Source organism: Rattus norvegicus, chromosome 15, assembly GCF_021556685.1.
Source record: "Rattus norvegicus strain SHRSP/BbbUtx chromosome 15, alternate assembly SHRSP_T2T, whole genome shotgun sequence".
Classification (NCBI taxonomy): domain Eukaryota; kingdom Metazoa; phylum Chordata; class Mammalia; order Rodentia; family Muridae; genus Rattus; species Rattus norvegicus.
Genome location: NC_141548.1, coordinates 86001434 through 86019342, shown reverse-complemented (window position 1 = coordinate 86019342; position 17909 = coordinate 86001434). Strand labels below are relative to the sequence as shown.

The following is a 17909-nucleotide window of genomic DNA, read 5'->3' as shown; positions in this document are numbered from 1 at the left end:
TTGTTGCTGTTGCTGTTGCTGTTGCTGTTGTTGCTGCTTCTGCTGTTGTTGCTGCTGCTGTTGTTGCTGTTGCTGTTGCTGTTGCTGTTGCTGTTGTTGTTGCTGTTGTTGTTGCTGCTGCTGCTGTTGTTGTTTTAGGTTTTGGTTTTGGTTCTTCCTTTCTTTTTGTTGCTGTTGTTGAACACATTTGGTTTTATTACCGAGGGCAAATGAGGAAAAAGCAAAGACGCCACTAGAAAGGACACTGAAGCCAAGGACCATGACTTTCCTAGAGTTCCAGGCTCCACTGACTAGAGAAATGTGGCTCCCGTAGTCCCCTTGTCTCCTGCTGTGTTCCTGTTGCAATTTTCCTTTGCATCACACACTTTCTCTCAAACCACCTGAGTCACCTGAGGTCTGAGACCTGTGACCCGGCTCCCTCCCACACAGTGTCTGAAGCCCTCTGCTCACCACGCCTGCCCTCTCCTGCCCACTTCCTCCTTTAGCCACAATCCTCCTCACAACTCGTCTGCAAAGTGTCTCCCAGGTCCTAGGCTTTATATAACCAAATGAGTGAACCCAGTTTTACATTCCAGATATTTCTGGACTTTTTCAAATCTCCAAGTATTATTGTAAAATAGTGAACCATCCTTTATAACAAAAGGATCAGATTTGTGATGGTTTCAATTCTCCAATTCTGTGATTTTTAGATGTTTTGATATTGGCACACCTTGTCATCCTTTTTTTATACCATTTCTCCCAACCAATAGTGTAACCATTCTTACTGGACTAGTTATATCTAAAGGCTATTAAAAAATAGTTGCATTCAAGGATTTGAAAGTTGTAGTGTGTGTGTGTCTCTCTCTCTCTCTCTCTCTCTCTCTCTCTCTGTGTGTGTGTGTCTCTGTGTGTGTGTCTGTCTGTCTCTCTGTGTGTGTGTGTGTGTGTGTGTGTGCGCGCGCGCGCGCGCGTGCGCACTCTCGAGCCTGCCTCTGTATGACTGTGGAAATGAGAAACATGTTTTCCAGTTGCTTCTCACTTTCCAGCTTGCTGAGGCAGAGCGATTTCTACGGCCGTGGCTTGTGCTCCACACTAGCTAGCCAGCAGAAAGCCAAGCTCCTCTCCTGTCTGTGCCTCCTCACTCCCCAAGGAATGCTGGGATTATAGATGGCGTCATCACATCCAGAGTTTAATGTGGACTCCAGGGCCCTAACTCTAGCCCTCAGGCTTATGTAGCCTGTGTCTTCATCTATGCAACCATCTTCCCAGCATCAACTCGCTTGTTAAATTTCATATATCCCATGCTCCTTTAAAATCTTCTTATGCTTTCAATGTCTTCGCCGTTGATTTCCATGTTGTCTTCTGTCTACTTAATAGATAAAGTTATTTGGGAAGATCACATATGCTTACATTCCCATGTCTTTCATAAAAATAACACTTAATTTTATCTGTTCTACTACGATTACCAGATCTAGAGAAGGCGAAGTCAGACTAAAACAAGACTCAAGGATTCTTATCCACACTAGCTAGCTGCAAGACGCCAGGCTCCTCTCCTGTCTATGCCTCCCAATTCTCCAAGGAATGCTGGGATTATAGATGATGCCATCACATCCAGAGTTTAATGTGGAGTCCAGGGTCCCAATTCCAGGGGCACGAGTATTGCTCGAATGGCATAACAACTTGGGATTCCAAAACCCTCATCTGTTTAAAACATGATAGTTATTTTTAAAAATTCTTGTAGAATATTTCCTCCCCATCAGTGGAAATTCCTCCCAACAATTTAAGAAACCTTCACATCTAACATTGGAGAGTAAAACATACCACACCTTGGTTTTTAGCACAGATGAGGCACTAGTTACTATGGCAGCATCAGACAAGAAGCACGTGATGTCTCACGGGCAGCTCAGCCAGAGATCTGAAATGCTTTTCTTACAGGCTAGAGAGAGAATACGTTATAGTCCATGCTGGCTATGCTGGCCTAATGCAAAAGGCACCTCCGCTCTGCCACTGCTTTCTGGAGCAGCGGTGGACAACAGGGAACCCAGCGAGGGTGGCAGAATGCCCTGAAGCCACAGGTACCCATGCTCAACCAACTCTTGATCTGTGCCAAGCAGTCCTGTTAGAAAGATTCGTCTCTTGCTTTTCTCTCCCTCCTTGTTCAAGGAGAATGTTAACGAAGAAAAAGGGGCATAAGGATTTAGCAAATATTCTATTTTATGAACAATAATACTGAGCTTCTGAGTGATCCAGGAGACTTGAACAAGATTCATTAACTTAGTTTGTGTGGAAGTGAAATTGCCGTCCATTCAAAATTATGGTATACATTTATACTGTGCACTATGTCAGTGGGCTTCTAGATATTAATCCTTATCTGGTTTCATCTCTCAACTTTTGTCTTCTCTCCTTCCCTCCCTCCCTTCCTATTTTTTAGGAAGGGTTTCCCTGTGTAGTCTAGGTTTCAAATTTGCTATGCTCCTGCCTCATCCTCCTCTTTGCCAGGATAACAGACTCATGGCATCTCATATCAACACTATAAAATACTATCATCTTTTTCTGTTCCCAGGAGTCAAAGAAAACCTGAGCCTTTAGAAACTCTAATAAATGCAGCTAGATTTTCAGAGCAGGCAAACATCCAAGGGAGGAGCTCTCGACATGTCTCCTGCTCCTCCTCCTGCTGTTTGAATTTCTCTACCTCCCTCTGGCACAGTGCTCTACAGTGCTCGTGAGAAGCCTTTTCTGTCAGGCATCCATACTCTCTGTGTTGAAGAGTCAACCCTCAGGTTCCCACCCGTGCTCGGATCTCCCTCCTGCTTGGATGCGGTCACATCACCTGACTCGTTTGTCCAGTCTAACCATGATTCTGCAACACAGAAACAGGGAGTGAATCTACACACACCCATGGCCAACCCTGTGGAGAAAGGCCAGGGAATGTAGATGTTTGATCTCTGTTTATGCAACAACCTGAGTCTGAAGAACCTGGTAACCACAAACATGAGGCCTACTAAGCAAAGCCAATGGACTCTACTTCTCTGCTCTGGGACTCTAGGTGAAGTTCAGTGGCTCAAATCGATGTGCACAGCCACTGAGAGATAGAGCGTGTACCCAGGAAAGTAGATTGAATTCCCTTCCATTCACAGCCGAACGTCTGATGATTAGGAAAAGCACCCCAGTATTACATGAGTGTCTACCCACTTCATTCCACTTGTTTTCCCAGAATTCCTGACCATCGTCAACTAGATAAAGGTGCATACAGAGGATTAGAATTCAATGCATACTTCTTCACTCTATAAATGATTTCCTAATGGGCTTTTGATAAGTGTTGTAACTAGGCTCCGTCATTAAAACACAAGTCTGAATGGCAAGCAATGAACTATGGGAAAGTTTTAAACTACTCTGCTCATGTTACAGGATCGAGTATTGTCTTCATACATTCTCTGGGTGAGTGTAAGTCACCTCTCCTGACCCATGAACTCACAGAAACAGTCTATACACTATACATGCTGGTTCTCATCTCAGATTCTGGAATAAGGCACATATAAAATGTGTGTTTACCTCAGACAACTAATGCCTAAAAGTGTGAGTTTCTTCCCTGCCCTTCCTTGCCCATTTTGAATCTGTTGAAGTGAATTCTGTGACGGTTAAAATTATAGAGAAAACGCCTCTCTTACAGTAAAAATAATTCCCTTTAGGTTCCAATAAAGACACTTTGTCCTGCTATAGTTAAGAAATAGCATAGAGTCTGCTGGGTGAGGCAGCTCATAAAAAATATAATATTTGATGGTAATGAAATAATATTGTGGAATCCAAAATGGAGCTTGACACATGCCCTTTTCTTTGTCCTCTCAACAGAGCCCTGGGGAAACTGTGAGCTTTTATGGGTGTTCCTCTAGTGCCCCGGAGAGCAGAAGAGAGGAGTACCATTGCCCTTCCCAGAACTGTGGTCGGCAACATTTAACAGCATTTCAATACCGATATTCCGAAACACTGGAAGTGAGTTTTCAATGCTCCCAACACAAAGAAATTGTAAGTATTTGAGGTTATAAATTATACCAAGTCCCCCGGTGTGGTCACCATACGTGAAATGTCACTCCACGTGCCTGTAAATATATCAAATTACTATGTGAGAACTTCAAGATATTACAGTAAAAGAACCATCAGTAAAGACGTGTGATTGCAAAGGGGTCATTTTCTAATGGTAAAGGAGCGTATTTTAAAATAATAACAAACTACCATTTACATACATAAAGAGAGAGGGAGAGAGAGAGAGAGAGAGAGAGAGAGAGAGATGGAGGGAGGGAGGGAAGGGAGGGAGGGTGGGAGAAACAAAGGGAGGGAGGGAGGAAGAGAAAATTCCTCCAGGCAAATTCCTAACCCCAGTAAACAAATTCTCATGTTCCACCTGAGGTCCCCAAGGTCTGCCCTTTGCTTGGCAGAGCACTTCCGGGGTCTCCCCAAAGGTATGCTGCTTGCCCTGTGTGCTGACCCCGCCCTCCACAGCCAAACATGACGAGGCCTAGCAAACACACTCTCAAAGGCAGAGTCATTCTTTGGGGATGTGTGTAAAGGAACTTGGCAGCGGCCTCTTCCCCATGAGGCATGACGCAAAGAACAAGTCCCTCAGCCAGACGCACAGGATCATCTAGAGTTCCTTGAAAGGAAATTACTATTAAAGGGCACTTACCCAGAAGTCCACCTTTATATTGAGATGTTTACAGACTTCCTCTCCTACTGATACTTTTAAAATTAAAAGGAAGGAAGGAGGGAGGGAGGGAGGGAGGGAGGGAGGGAGGGGGGAGGGAGGGAGGGAGGGAGGGAGGGAGGGAGGGAGGGAGGGAGGGAGGGAGGGAAAGAAGAAATCGTACTGGTAAATGAGTTTAGAGTCACCCAGTAAAGGACGGATTAGCACTGGGCCCTTTATATGGATACCCCCTGCCTTCCCCTTTGCTCACAGGCTTCTCTCTGCAGATGCCAGTGTCCTTCTGCAGGACCTATCAGTCACTGGAAAAACAAGGACTTGGTTCCAATCTCAACTATCTATCTCTAGTCCTACTGGATTCGGGCTGAAGTCACTACCTGTCTGTCTGTCTTGTGGTCTGCTTGTTTGTCCAAGCTGCTGCTCTACTGATCCCCTCCGCTGGCTCCGAGGAATGTCATGCTGGGTGAGTGACCCGTGGAATCTGCAGACTGCGAACTGTGCCACCATCCCGGGCCTTGCTGACTCTCAGAAGGAGTCAGCTCTCAGGGTCTGTGAGTCATTTGTGAGCCACGCGTGACCCTCCTGGAAGCCGGAATGGGATGGGTGGAACATTGAAAAGTGTTTTTCTTTTCGATGGCTGCTATTTCGAGTTTATAACAAGGAAGACCGAGTCAGGCATCCACGGGGAGAGGCAAATGACATAAATCAGCCACTTCGTATAAGCCAGAGTGAGCAGCTGTACAGCTGTACAGCAAGAAAGATACAGGAAGACGCAGTTCTATAAAATGTTTGGGACATTAGCACAGAGGCCCTACCCCAGTTACCTGTAGACACTGTCCGTGGTCATCCTGACTCTGTGCTGGGGCGAGGGGTACTAGTGGGTAATGCTGTACAGCCTTCCTTTCCCTCCAGCCCACTCCAGTGAAAAGCTTTTGAGGGCTGGCCTCTCGGCTTCACCCTCTAATCAATATCACGTAATGGTTCTGTTCTCCACAAGGATACTCAGAGACAAGGACTCATTAAGAGAGGCTCCATGCAGTGTTTCCTGCACAAGACAGAGGAGGAAACTGTTGTCTCTGAAAAGTCTGTCCCTCAGACGGTGTCAGAGAGAAGCAGGCAAGATGGCAGAGAGGGTAACACCTTAGACATCACAACCGTGAGGGACAAGCAGGAAGGAACTACTTTCCAAAACACACTGGGTGGCACAGTCCCACCAGCATAAAAATATTCTGATCACAGAGGGTCTGTAGATGTATTTGTGTTTTCTTCTGAGAACTATAGCTTTTGTGTTATGCAGATTGTGTAAGCACTGTCCTCAAATACACCAAGCAATGGTGCCAGGTTTTTAAAAAATACATAAAAGAAACCATCTAAAAATAATCTACATGCTTACCCTCTATAAGCCACACAGAAAATTAAATAGAGTGCATAGAATATGAAACTCAAAGGAAAGAATACATCTAAGAAAAAGCACGTATGACTCCATGAGGGGAAATTAAATTTATTGAAAACTGTAGAGAAGTGCTAAATAAGCAGTGAGCTATGAAATAATTTATGAGTTAAAAAACTATGATGATGATAATGTAATGGACTTCCCTCCCAATTTATTTCTTCTTTCTTCTATGATAACAGAATTGTGAATGAGCCCATGGCTGTCTAGCTACAGTGGGGGTGTCTCAGGCCTGTTTGGCATGGTGGACTAATCTACTTGACCTCCGTCCCACAGAAGGTCAATTGAGACATTGAGCCCTGCATTTAACAGGCACTTTCTCTTCCCACTGACCAACACCAGGTACTGCAACAGGGCCACACAGGACGTTTCTGGGTTTTTGGAGGTCTTCACTACACCGATGTGATTTAAATAGCAATTACAGTGTATAAAAATGTAAATTTGCGTTGGGCTATATAATTAAAGTCTGATTATTTTATTGATTTTATTGATTGTCTTTATTTTATTTGTTGTTGTTGTTTAGGGGGTTGTTTGTTTTGTTTTGCTTCACCTAATGCTCCCCTCTTTTTTCTTCACTTTTCACTCTCAGGTCACAGAAATCCCATTTTAGTGAAGACATTTAGGAGGGTGGTGCCACATTTTCAAGCAAGAGATTTCACTACTCTGAAGGAGGGTGGGGGTTGTGGAGATGAAAACCGGAAAATGCATTGAGAATGTCAAGTAGTAAGACGCACAGGCTGTGGCAGGTGGTGATGTGGATGTGAGCTCTGAGACAGAAGGATTAGGAAAGAGTTCTAGTCTTTTCAGACAAGCTAACACCGGCGGGGCGGACCCTGAGTGGGCGCAGAGCGGGCGCTGGGCAGGCACAGAGCCTGAACCCTCTGGTCTGAGCTGGAAAGGGCATCTCCCACTGCTCTCCCTTGTTTGTTTGGAAAACAAGCCTGAGAGTCCCCAGCCAGGATTCCTAAGGACCACACCTTTATCTGTGTTTCCCGGTTCGACAGGGCCTACGAGAACTCCTATGTAGCTTCTTGGCATCGTTTGCGGAAAACACTAAACGGACAAACGTTAGTTTCTCATTTCTTTCCTACAAATAATTGCTTGATTTTATAACTGCTGCTGACATGTGATTTAATCTTGGGTTTTACTCTTTTGTGGTGGTTTTTGCATATGCATTATTTTTTTTGTAGATGCTCATCAGCGCCATGCAGAATACTTTCACTGCCCCCAAAATCCAGCTACACATATTCATCCCCACGGCCCCCTTGCCTGAGCCCTAGAATCTACAGTTTTATCTTACCATTCCTATAATTATTGTTCCTATAATTCTGCCTCCTCCCAAAGGTTGGAAGTAGTCAATGTGTACCCTTTGCAGACTGTTTTTTTTGTTTTGTTTTGTTTTGTTTTGTTTTGTTTGTTTGTTTTACACTTACAACTGGCTGAGTATTGAAAGCGGGAAAAGTGTGATAAGAGTAAGTCAACTTTCAACACACACTTTTACTTACCACTGTCTAGCACACATATGCATGCATGTAGACATGCACACACACACACACACACACACACACACACACACACACTCTTGTCCACACATATGTCAGTCACTTAAAATTTACATTGAGCAATATCAATCTGCCAACATATTAAGAGACACTGAATTTTGGAGTAAGCCCACTTTTAGTAATTATCAACCTACGCTTATACCCTTAGGCCAACTGAAAAGACAGAAGTGAGCACTGATGGCTTTGAAACACACGTTCTTAAAATAATATTTGCGGGTTGAAAATAGGGTGGGTGTACGGCTAAAAGAACTATTTTTATTGTAATTTAAGGTTTATTTTGTTTTATTTATGTGTTTCTGTGTGTGTGTGTGTGTGTGTGTGTGTGTGTGTGTGTGTGTGTGTGTGTGTGCAGGTGTCCATGGAGACCAAAAGATCACTTGGAGCTAGAGTTAGAGACATTTGCCAATGGCATGACATAGATGCCTAGATCTAAACTCTGATATAATAAGAGGAGTAAGTGCCATCTCTCCAGTCCCTTAAAATTCCTTTTAAAATAGCTTTACTTATTGTGGCAGTAAGAGGGAGTAATTCTGAAAGAATTCAGATGTGTTACAGAATTGAGCAGTGAATTAGTGAGTTTACATTGTTAAGAGCCAGAGCCTTGCTAAGGAAGGTTTACACGCATATGATTTCTAAATTAAAAAAGGAATGCATTATAACTAGAGGGAAGGGGAGGAAGAGGACAGAGAAGAAGGGGAGAAAGAAAGAGGAGAGGAGGGTAGGGAAGAGGAGAGGAGAAAGGGAGAGGAGTATATGTCAGGGATAGGGAGAGATAGAAAAATGATTTTACACCATCACAGCATCATAAAGAAGACTGGAGCAGACAAGAAACACATTGACAGATGCTAAATCTAAAAAGAGATTTTGATGAAGACCAGAAACTTGGCACGAACTTAAAGGGTCTTACCACACACGCTGCTAATTAATTTCAAGTTAAAAACAAAGCAATTATGCAGGGTGGAAACTAAGCAACACTTTCACCATCTCCTTAACATCAGCGTAAGGAGCAGATGACCTCTGCCTGACCCCACACTCTATACGTTGAGAAAGGCACAATGTCACTGGTAAGCGTCTGGTTCAGAATGTATGCGTGACCTTAACCAAGAGAGAACAGAAGACAGTGAGGACTGTGAGTAAAGAGGAGGGCCATGGGTAGTCTCACACTGAAACAGGTTTAGAGGACAGGTGCTCCAGGAATAGAGGACCGTGGTGTATACGGCTTAATATTCACTTAATCATTAATTCATGGTCAAGAAAACAAACCATCAAAGAAATAGAGTGAAATGGGGGCATTAGTTGAATTCCGCGGAATGGTAGTGATGTGTTCCTAATACTATTTTTGTTGGTTTTAAGTACGAAATTATTGTCAAATCAAAAACCACAAGAAAATAATATCCAATAAAGTAATACACATTTTCCCATAGATACTTTATCTTCTAAAGCTAGGACAATTCCTCCTGGAAGGGCCCAACGTGAGGGTCCTGACCCCTTCAGCAAACCCCTATCTCCAAAAATATTTACATTACAATTCATACAGTAGCACAATTACAGTTATGAAGTCTCGAGAAATAGTTTTATGGTTGGGGTCACCACAACCTGGATCTATATTGAAGGGTTGCAACATTAGGTCGGTTGAGGACCATGGCTTAAAATAATCTTTCAAGACATTCTTCTCTTTAATCATCTTCCCAGCATCTTTATTTCTAAACTAGCCATGCCCTTAGCATCTGAAATTACACGTAGACTAAAGTCACAGAGTAAGAAAAAAATCAACGTAAGGCAGACACAGATTTCTACATCCAAGGTAAGGGAGCGTCAATCTTTGAATAATGTCTGTGTTCATATCAAGATTGTAACTATAACATACACAATTTTGGGATCTGAAATATCTCTACTCATTTTCGAATGAATGCTCAGGGCTGGCATTACTTATGAAGGTAATTACTCATGAAGGTTGGTGAAATTCGGTGACATTCATAACCACTGATAGGCAGCCACCAGACGTGATCCAGGTTAAATTCCGTGAGTATTCCACACAGACACCCTTCGGTAATGGAAAGCCCTTGAGAAATTATTTCTCAAAAGTTTAATTTGATTATGAAATACAACTTTAATTTTGGCACTGGTGAAATTTATTGATGGTTGCAGGTCACAGAATATGAAAGATATTAATCAACTGAAAACTTTAGCAACAACAAAGTCTAGTTCCAGAGAGATGGCTCAGCGGGTAAAGGCCTCTGCCACCCAAGCCGGATGACCTGAGTTCAATTGACGTCTTCATCACACCCCTCCCCTCAAGGCTCAGGGATCCATCTAGAAGAGAAGACAAAAAGGAGCGTAAGAACCAGAAGTGGTGGGTGATACAAGGAAACTGTCTTCAAGGCATAACTGGACCGATGTCACACATATGGACTCACAGAGTCTGTGGTACCACCCATAGGACCTTGCACAAGTTCCTTTCTGATGGAGCCCCAGCACTGAGGAGAGAGGTGAACACAAAGTCCCGCCCCTAGCCAAGAAGTTATCTGCAATGGATTCCTGATGGTAAAGGGGAAATCGCTTTTTCCCCAGTAGAGTGTGACAGTCTGTATCAACCGTACTCCAGGGTCAGCCACCACGTCTGAGTAGTTAGCCAACACAGAACAAACTCCATGCCCCACCCCCAGGCTTTTTACTTCACTTAAGTGTCTCCTGGCCCCATGTGTGTGTGGTAACACGTGAGCATCTCCCTCAACACACGCATTAATAACAGTAACAACAACAAAACAAAAGAATATAATGACCCTCCCCCTTCCCTTTTCAGCTCTGAATACTGAGAATTCTTTTATGGCAATACTAAAATATTTAATACTAGATATACTTCTGGTCTCATTTTTATCATTAATTAAGGAAATCATTTCATAAATGATTTCACTGAAAATTGTGAGCAAGGCAATGGGAGCAGGAAGTCAAGCATGCTGGAGTTCTGAAGAATGTCTTGTCTCTCCTGCACACCTTAGCCTGCAGAGCCTAACTGTCCTTCAAAAAGCCACTGCCTCTTTTTGTGTGAAAACACTAGCTGAAAAAGAAAATCCATGCACAGAAAGAAAAAACAAAAACAAGCAAACGCTCCTATAGTTTCGTTTTAATAATATGTCAGGCAATTTGAAGGCATACGTACAAGGGCATAGATCAAAGATCCTTGGCCTTATGAAGTCTCCAATCCCAGAGAGATCTCGGTCAAAGAGACCTTTGTATAAATCTTCCCGGAAGCCCGTGCATCTGGCCACTGTATTTGGGCCCTACACAAAAATTTCTATCTTAAAATGTGGGTCTACAAATAAAAACACAAGGCCTTGAAGCATACCTTTAGTATTTATGGTTTCTGTTAGAAAGTAAAGTTGCTATTAACGACTAATGAAAATACAACACTTTCAGTAAAGTAAAAATGTCCATTGACAGTTTATCTATGTTTTTAATTATTTAAACCTTTTCATACAATTTATGTTCATCACATTTTTCTTCTCAATGTGCTCCCTGGTTCTTCCCACCTCTTTTCCCACACAGTTTTGTGTTCTTCTTCTTTCTCAAAAAGAAAAACAAATAAAACAACCAATTAGATAAAAATAATGCTAAAATGAAATTTAAAACCCTGAAAAAATATGGAGTTTGTTCTGTGTTGGCTAACTACTCTGGATATGGGACCCGCCCTGGAGTGTGGTTGATATAGACCACCACACTCCATTGGAAAAGCGGTTTTTCCTTTGCCATCAGGAATCAAGCACAGATAACTTCTCGATTAAGAATGGAACTTTGTGTTAGTGAGGACTCCCCTCCTCAGTGCTGGGGCTCCATCAGACATGAATTTGTGCAAGGTCCTATGTGTGCTACCACAGACTCTGTGAGTTCATATGTGTGACATCAGTCAGTTATGATTGAAGACAGTTTCCTTGTAGTCATCCACCACTTCTGGCTTTTACACCCTTTTTGCCATTTCTTCTAGATGGACCCCTGCCTCTCAAGGAGAAGGACTGGATAAAGACACCTGAATTGGACGTTTTTGTTTTGTTTGAAGACTCAGATGTATCACGCAATTTTTTTCTGGAAACTGTCTTAGGAGAGGACTTTTTTTGCCAAAGCAGGCACGTGACGTGGGAGGATGTTTTGCTGAGAACAGGCACACGGTGTTTTTCTGGAAGCAGCCTGAAAAAAATGGCCTGGCCTGTGATGTTTTGCTTGAGAGAGCATGCGGTTTGCAAAAGATACGAGTATAACCCAACAGACAGCGGACGATGTTGTGTGGCATTGGCTCGCCTTACCCTTCGTTGCTGGCCATCGCTTGTCATAACTTCGCAGAGAAAAACACGCTGAACAACCTTCTGGTGGCTTCTTGCCACTTCTCAGACTCAGGCCAATTGTCAGAGCTTCAAGGTTTCTTCTGGATCGACCCACCATTGCCAAATCCTGAATAGTGTTTGCGAGTGGATTGAACCCCACTGAAGACTCATGTGAACTTAACTGCTGATATCCTGACAACACTGATTAATTTTGCTCCAAAAAAATATTTCTACACAGGTCCTCATCTTCTTTTGTTTTATTAACCTTTCTTTTCCACTACCTATGGTAGGCCAGAAGGGAGCATTTAAAAACCCTTATTAAAAGTGGATTTTTAAAAGAATCTAAGCCTACAGATACCCCCTTAGGACGGCGTAAATATGTTTTTTTAAATGGCAGTTTTCTTTTTCCCTGGCTAGTTCCCAGATGAATGAAACAGAGACTGTGAGATTTATTTGATAAACATTATGACTCAGTCACTGGGTGGTTAATAATCTATTCTAATCCTCTAATCTTGGTTACCTCAGCAAAAATCCCTGAGATATTTGCATTTTATTATTGGTCTGGCTTTCTGGGCTTCAGGTGTTTTTCCATGATGTTTTTCTCTGGACTTCTTACTCATGGCAAATCCCCTCTTTCTCTGTCCCCTCCCCCTGGCTGGTGGAAGGCGGGTCCTATTCCCTTCTGCCCAGCCATTGGCTGATAGGCTTTTGTCCGCAAGTCAACGAATAAATGGGAGCAGTGTTTACACAAACTTGAAACGGGAGAAACGTAAACTAAGCGTTACGATGATTTCTCGTCTGGATTGTAACCAGATACAGGGGTAGAGAAATCGGCATTATTAATACACGGATATTCGTTACACAGTGCACACAGAACATTACGCCTGCAGGGCTGAGTGCTTCAAATTCTCTGAGGTCTCTGCACCTTGTCCAGCTGTGGACCTTTGTGTCAGTTTCCGTCTCTTGCAAGAAGAAGCTTTTGTGCTGCAGCTTGGACGATGCATTGATCTACGGATACAGCAGTCTGTCAGCAGGAGTCTGTACATTGTTACGTTTCTTTAGCAGAATAACAGTAATAGATTTCCCCCTAGGCCCATGACCTGTCTAGTATCGAATTCTTGGCCACTTTAGCAATACCGGGTATGAATCCCATCTCATGGAGCAGGTCTTACATTCCATCTAAAAGTGGTTGGTTACTCCTACGTTTGTGCCACCAGTACACCGGCATACAGCCAGTCACTGTTGCAGGTCGCAGGGTTTGTAGATGGGTGACATTGATGACCTTTCTCCTCCGGCAGAGTACCTTCTAGTACTAAGAATGCTAGTTACTAGGGGTGAAGCTTCTAGTTGGACACCAGCTTGACCTGTCTATATTTGATGACAAGTAGGTGTTGTCCCCCCAGCAAAATGGCATTATCATCAAATTATGAAGAGCAACAAATCGCCCTGGGGCTTATAGTTTTGTAGTGAATTATCACAACTTTGGAGCACTCAAATTGTTAAGGCTTGCCTCGGCATATCAACCAGCACTGTATTGCCAGGCAATCCTTTGGCTATTATTTTTCTCCTTGATGGAAGAACAACCAGACTTAACTTGCTTCTGACTTGGCCGGAGAGTTTGGCGCTGTGGGAAGTTTCAGCTCAGTTGCCCAGCATACTGAAGAAAACGCTACCCCCAGTAAAAGGTGGGGCTCTAAGACAAGTAAACAAGAGCCATGCCAAGAAAGATAGACACGTCTCCTTTGAAGACTACTGCCAAATATCTCTAAAACAATGCCAAGGAAAGCATCTCACCCGGGCTTGCTTCCTCCCTACCTTAGCTCTCCCCTTCTTAACACCAGGGATGTCATTTGCAGCCCATCAGTTCTCACTTAAGTTTCAAAAAGACATTAAGGCTCCACAGGTAGATAGGGAAGGTGAACATGGTCAAATATATTGCATGTACGTATGAAATTATCAAAGAATTAATAAAATGACATGTATCATTTCTTTTAAAAGTAATCTTTAATTCCTAGAAATAAAAAATAGAGAACTGGCTGACTAAAATCAGAGGGTTTGGGGTTTTTTTGGTTTTGGTTTTGGTTTTGTCTTTTTTTTGTTTGGTTGGTTTTTTTTTTGTTGTTGTTGTTGTTTTTGGTTTTTTTTGTTTTTGTTTTTGTTTTTGTTTTTTTTGGGGGGCTGTCACCTAGGTTACTTTCCAATGGGCAGCAGGCAGAGATGGCATATTCAGTGTCTCGTGGTGCTGCCGACAACACAAGGGATTCAAGTCATCGTGCATCTTCTTGTTTGAGAAAAGGCAGAGGCATCACTTACTGACGATCACACCTAAGATTCTCTGATTAATACATCTGTCGCAGGGTAGAGCCATCCAACTTGAAAGGTGAGACATGAAACCTTGGGAATGTGTTTGGTGATGTATTACCTCCCTTCCAACAAAGGGGACTTTAAGTGGTTCTGAATCACAGTGCCGATGCACCGGGCCAGAGAGACCATAAAGCACAGTGAGTCTCATTTAGGGAATTAACCAGGGAGCAATGCTTGCCCAGTAACAGCTCCTGCAGTGGAATTGGCTTTGAACATCATTTTCCTTTTCTTCAAGACTAAGGACAAAAACCAACCAACCAACCAAGAAACAAAACTGAAAATTAAACAAACAAACAAACAAACAAACAAACAGATGACAGGCATTAGCAGAAGTAGGGCAAGGATGTTGACTGAGACAAAAATGGAGTGCAAAACACATGATATCTAAATATTAATAGATTTCCCCCTCTCTTTAAAACTGCTGCGTGATAAAGTCAATACTTCGATATAGTAAATTATTCACCTATAAAGTACAAGTTGAGTTTGATATCTGAATACTTTTATGATCTCTAGTATTATTAGGTTCAAACAAAGGCGAGGGGAGGGGCCAGAACCAGACATTCTTTAGGGAAAAACACATGATCAATCATGCTCTTGGTCCTTAGAAATCCGTGTATTTCTAGGAAAAGCTATTCTGTGGTGTTGGTAAGTTAGGAAGGCAGAGGGATTTCAAATTCTAACAAGGACAAGAGGGAATCTCTACAACTCTTCCTCTTCCTTCTTCCTTCCTTCCTTCCTTCCTTCCTTCCTTTTTTCTTTTCCTCGATTTATTTATTATCCACTTTACATCCCAATCACAGCCCTGTTCCCTCCTCTCCTCCCAGTCTCTCCCTCACACTCTCCTCCCCCACCCCTTTCCCTTTCTTCCCTGAGAAGGGAAGCCCCGCCCCCGTGGGTACCGCCCACTCTGGCACGTCAGAACTAGGTGAATCCTTTCCCACTGAGACCAGCAAGGTAGCCCAGTTAGGGGAGAGGGATCCAAAGGCAGTCAACAGTCAGAGACAGCCCCACCATAATTGCTTTGGGGACCCACATGGGGTACAGAGCCAGATAGCCAAAATTCTCAACAGAGGAATCTCTAATGGCTAAGAAGCATTTAAAGAAATAAATGTTCTACATCCTTAGTCATTAGGGAAACACAAATCAAAATGACTCTGAATTCCATCTAACCCCGGTCAGAAGGGCTAAGATCAAAAACTCAAGTGACCGTTTATGCCGAGGAGGAGGATCTGGAGCAAGGGGGACACTCCATCATTACTGATGGGAGTGCAAACTTACACAACCACTTTGGAAATCAATTTGGCTATTTCTTAGAAAATTGGGACTAGTTCTAACTCAACACTCAACCATACCACTCCTGGGCATAGAGCCCGAAAATGCTCCACAAAACCACAGGGACTCGTGGTCAACTATGGCCATAGCCGCTTTATTTGTAATAGGAGGAAACTGGATACAACTTCTTTCTGATGAGCAAATTCACGAGCAGGATGGGCCCCTGTGTGAAATGTCCATGCACGGTTCGCTTTGAGACACTAGAGGGAGGCAAAGTAAGAAAAACAATGTGGCACCGGTAAAAGAAAACCATTGTTTTCATTCTAACTATTCTGTTACTCTGTTGGGTGGAAAGAGTTTAAACCGTTTCAAAACATGCGAGCTTGAATTTGATTCCCCAAAACACTAAATTCATTTTCCAAAAGCGAACTTACAGATGGAGTCTCAGACGAGGCACTGTGACTGTTGGACTTGGGAAAAACAGTAAAACCACAAGTCAGCTTCGAGAGAGGAAGGCTTCGCTTACACAAGCCTGTTATTCAAAGTTTACTCTAATTCTCTTCATGGAACTGTTCTCCATGTTGCTTGTGGCTATACATTAAGAACAGGAGAACAGCTCCTTCTGACATTTTCCTTTTCAGTGAGCCAGTGTTTTCAGAAATGGGGAAAAAAGACATAGGAGTGCAGCTCTTTAATTCCTGTCTTTGGGTTTTTGCAATTAGCAGACTCAGCTAAGAATTAGAGAATACAGCAATCCCAGGCTCTACAAATATCTTACCTAGACACAAAGGCAAAGTCTGCTGTGTACCACAGGCTTACTGTGTGTGCAAGGGTTTCTTCAACAACAGTCCCATGGGAGAAGCATCTTCTCTTTACAAGAACCTTGTCTCTTGAACTAGAACACAGCCAAGCACAGCCAACTTGAGGAATAGAAACTGAGAAATGCTTCCTCATTCTGAAAATAAGTCTCCAAAAAAAAAAAAAAAGCTGCACAACATTGAGTTGCATGAATTCTGAATATTATGATTCACTGAGAGGCTGCCTGAAGACAGCCACCCAGAGAACTTTGGAAAATGAGCTGCCCACCCAGAAGCACATGTGTTGTACATTGGAAGATCCACTGGAAGATTAAACATGAAAATAGTATTAACATTATCTATCCCCGTTTTACAAATGATTGAACTGGTTAATTCTAGTTTTCAGTGAGGGAACTGGAAGACTTGGAACAGAGCCTCCCTGTCTCTGAGCCCAAAGGGTGTAATGTAAGCCCATGAGTACTTGGTCACAGGTAAAGAAGTAAGATTTGGGTTGACGATGGTAAAAGAGACGGTCTTTGCTCACACTAAAACATGGCCAAAGGTTACAATCAATAAACTAGAATTAGGAAACATCCAACGACAGGACCCGCATGCCTTTGGGACTGACCTACTGGGCCAATGGAAATTGAAGAAATGACAAACACAACAGAAAAGCAGAAGTTGGGCAATGTGGGAGTGAACAGTGTGGGGGCAGGCATAGTGGAGCAGGCATTGTCGGGGCAGGCATCTTTGGGGTGAGCATCATCAGGGCGGGCATCTTGAGGGCTGGCATCGTCGGAGCAAACAGTGGGGGTGGGCAGTGTGTTCTGATGGTGCACCAGCAGCCCAGGAACTCCACGCATCTGCTGTATGAAGGAGGCAGACTAGCTAATTTTGGTGGAGGGTTTGTGGTGGAGCAGTCTCATACTGAAGTGATCTGGAAGGAAGGAACTGTGGTTGATACACATTATCATCTGTAGAACAAGGGGAAGGTCTTGCCATCCCCCAGGGTCTGAGGCATTGTCTCCTTGACATGGCTTCGCTAACGTCAACAATATACTTCACTTAGCTTCATCTGTTCCCACAACATCATTTTTATTACATTGGATGAAGCAATGAAGTCCATCACCCTACCTCACCTAAGGGCATCTCTGGGGGTCTTGACATTAATCAGATTCTGATCCAGCTAGAATTGGGGTGAGACCCACGTTTTGTCATTTTTGACAGATTGGCATCATTCTGCTACACACTGATGGGTGAGTGGCAAAGTTTACCCAATGTCTCTTTGTCCTACCGGGTTAGATTTCTATCTTTTGATCAAATGAAAGGTTAACGCCCAAGTTTTCAGGTTTCACTAGGTTGGAACTGATATGGTGCAGCCAGCTGTACCAAGAGGAAAATGTATCACAGCAGGCTCAAAGTGAGGTTTTGGAGATTAGAATGGCATTTAGGCGGAGTAACGTTGCGCAATCT

General features: G+C 43.2%; 1 protein-coding gene across 1 annotated transcript; it reads left to right on the top strand.

The window, feature by feature from the left end:
* Positions 1 to 259: 259 nt before the first annotated feature.
* LOC148001114 (uncharacterized) lies at positions 260 to 6601 on the top strand. The gene is made up of 5 exons (XM_087586892.1): positions 260 to 309; positions 1970 to 2054; positions 3388 to 3417; positions 3829 to 4002; positions 4945 to 6601. Exons 1-5 carry the CDS (start codon positions 260 to 262, stop codon positions 5041 to 5043), a joined length of 438 nt encoding a protein of 145 aa, XP_087443018.1. The 3' UTR covers positions 5044 to 6601.
* The last annotated feature ends 11308 nt before the right edge of the window (positions 6602 to 17909 follow it).

Bases quoted from the DNA above. Each gene is read 5' to 3' on its own strand.
- LOC148001114 (XM_087586892.1), top strand. From the start codon at position 260: ATGACTTTCCTAGAGTTCCAGGCTCCACTGACTAGAGAAATGTGGCTC. The intron at 310-1,969 runs GTAGTCCCCTTG...CTAATGCAAAAG, and splicing joins ACTAGAGAAATGTGGCTCCC to GCACCTCCGCTCTGCCACTG. The intron at 4,003-4,944 runs GTAAGTATTTGA...TTCTCTCTGCAG, and splicing joins GCTCCCAACACAAAGAAATT to ATGCCAGTGTCCTTCTGCAG.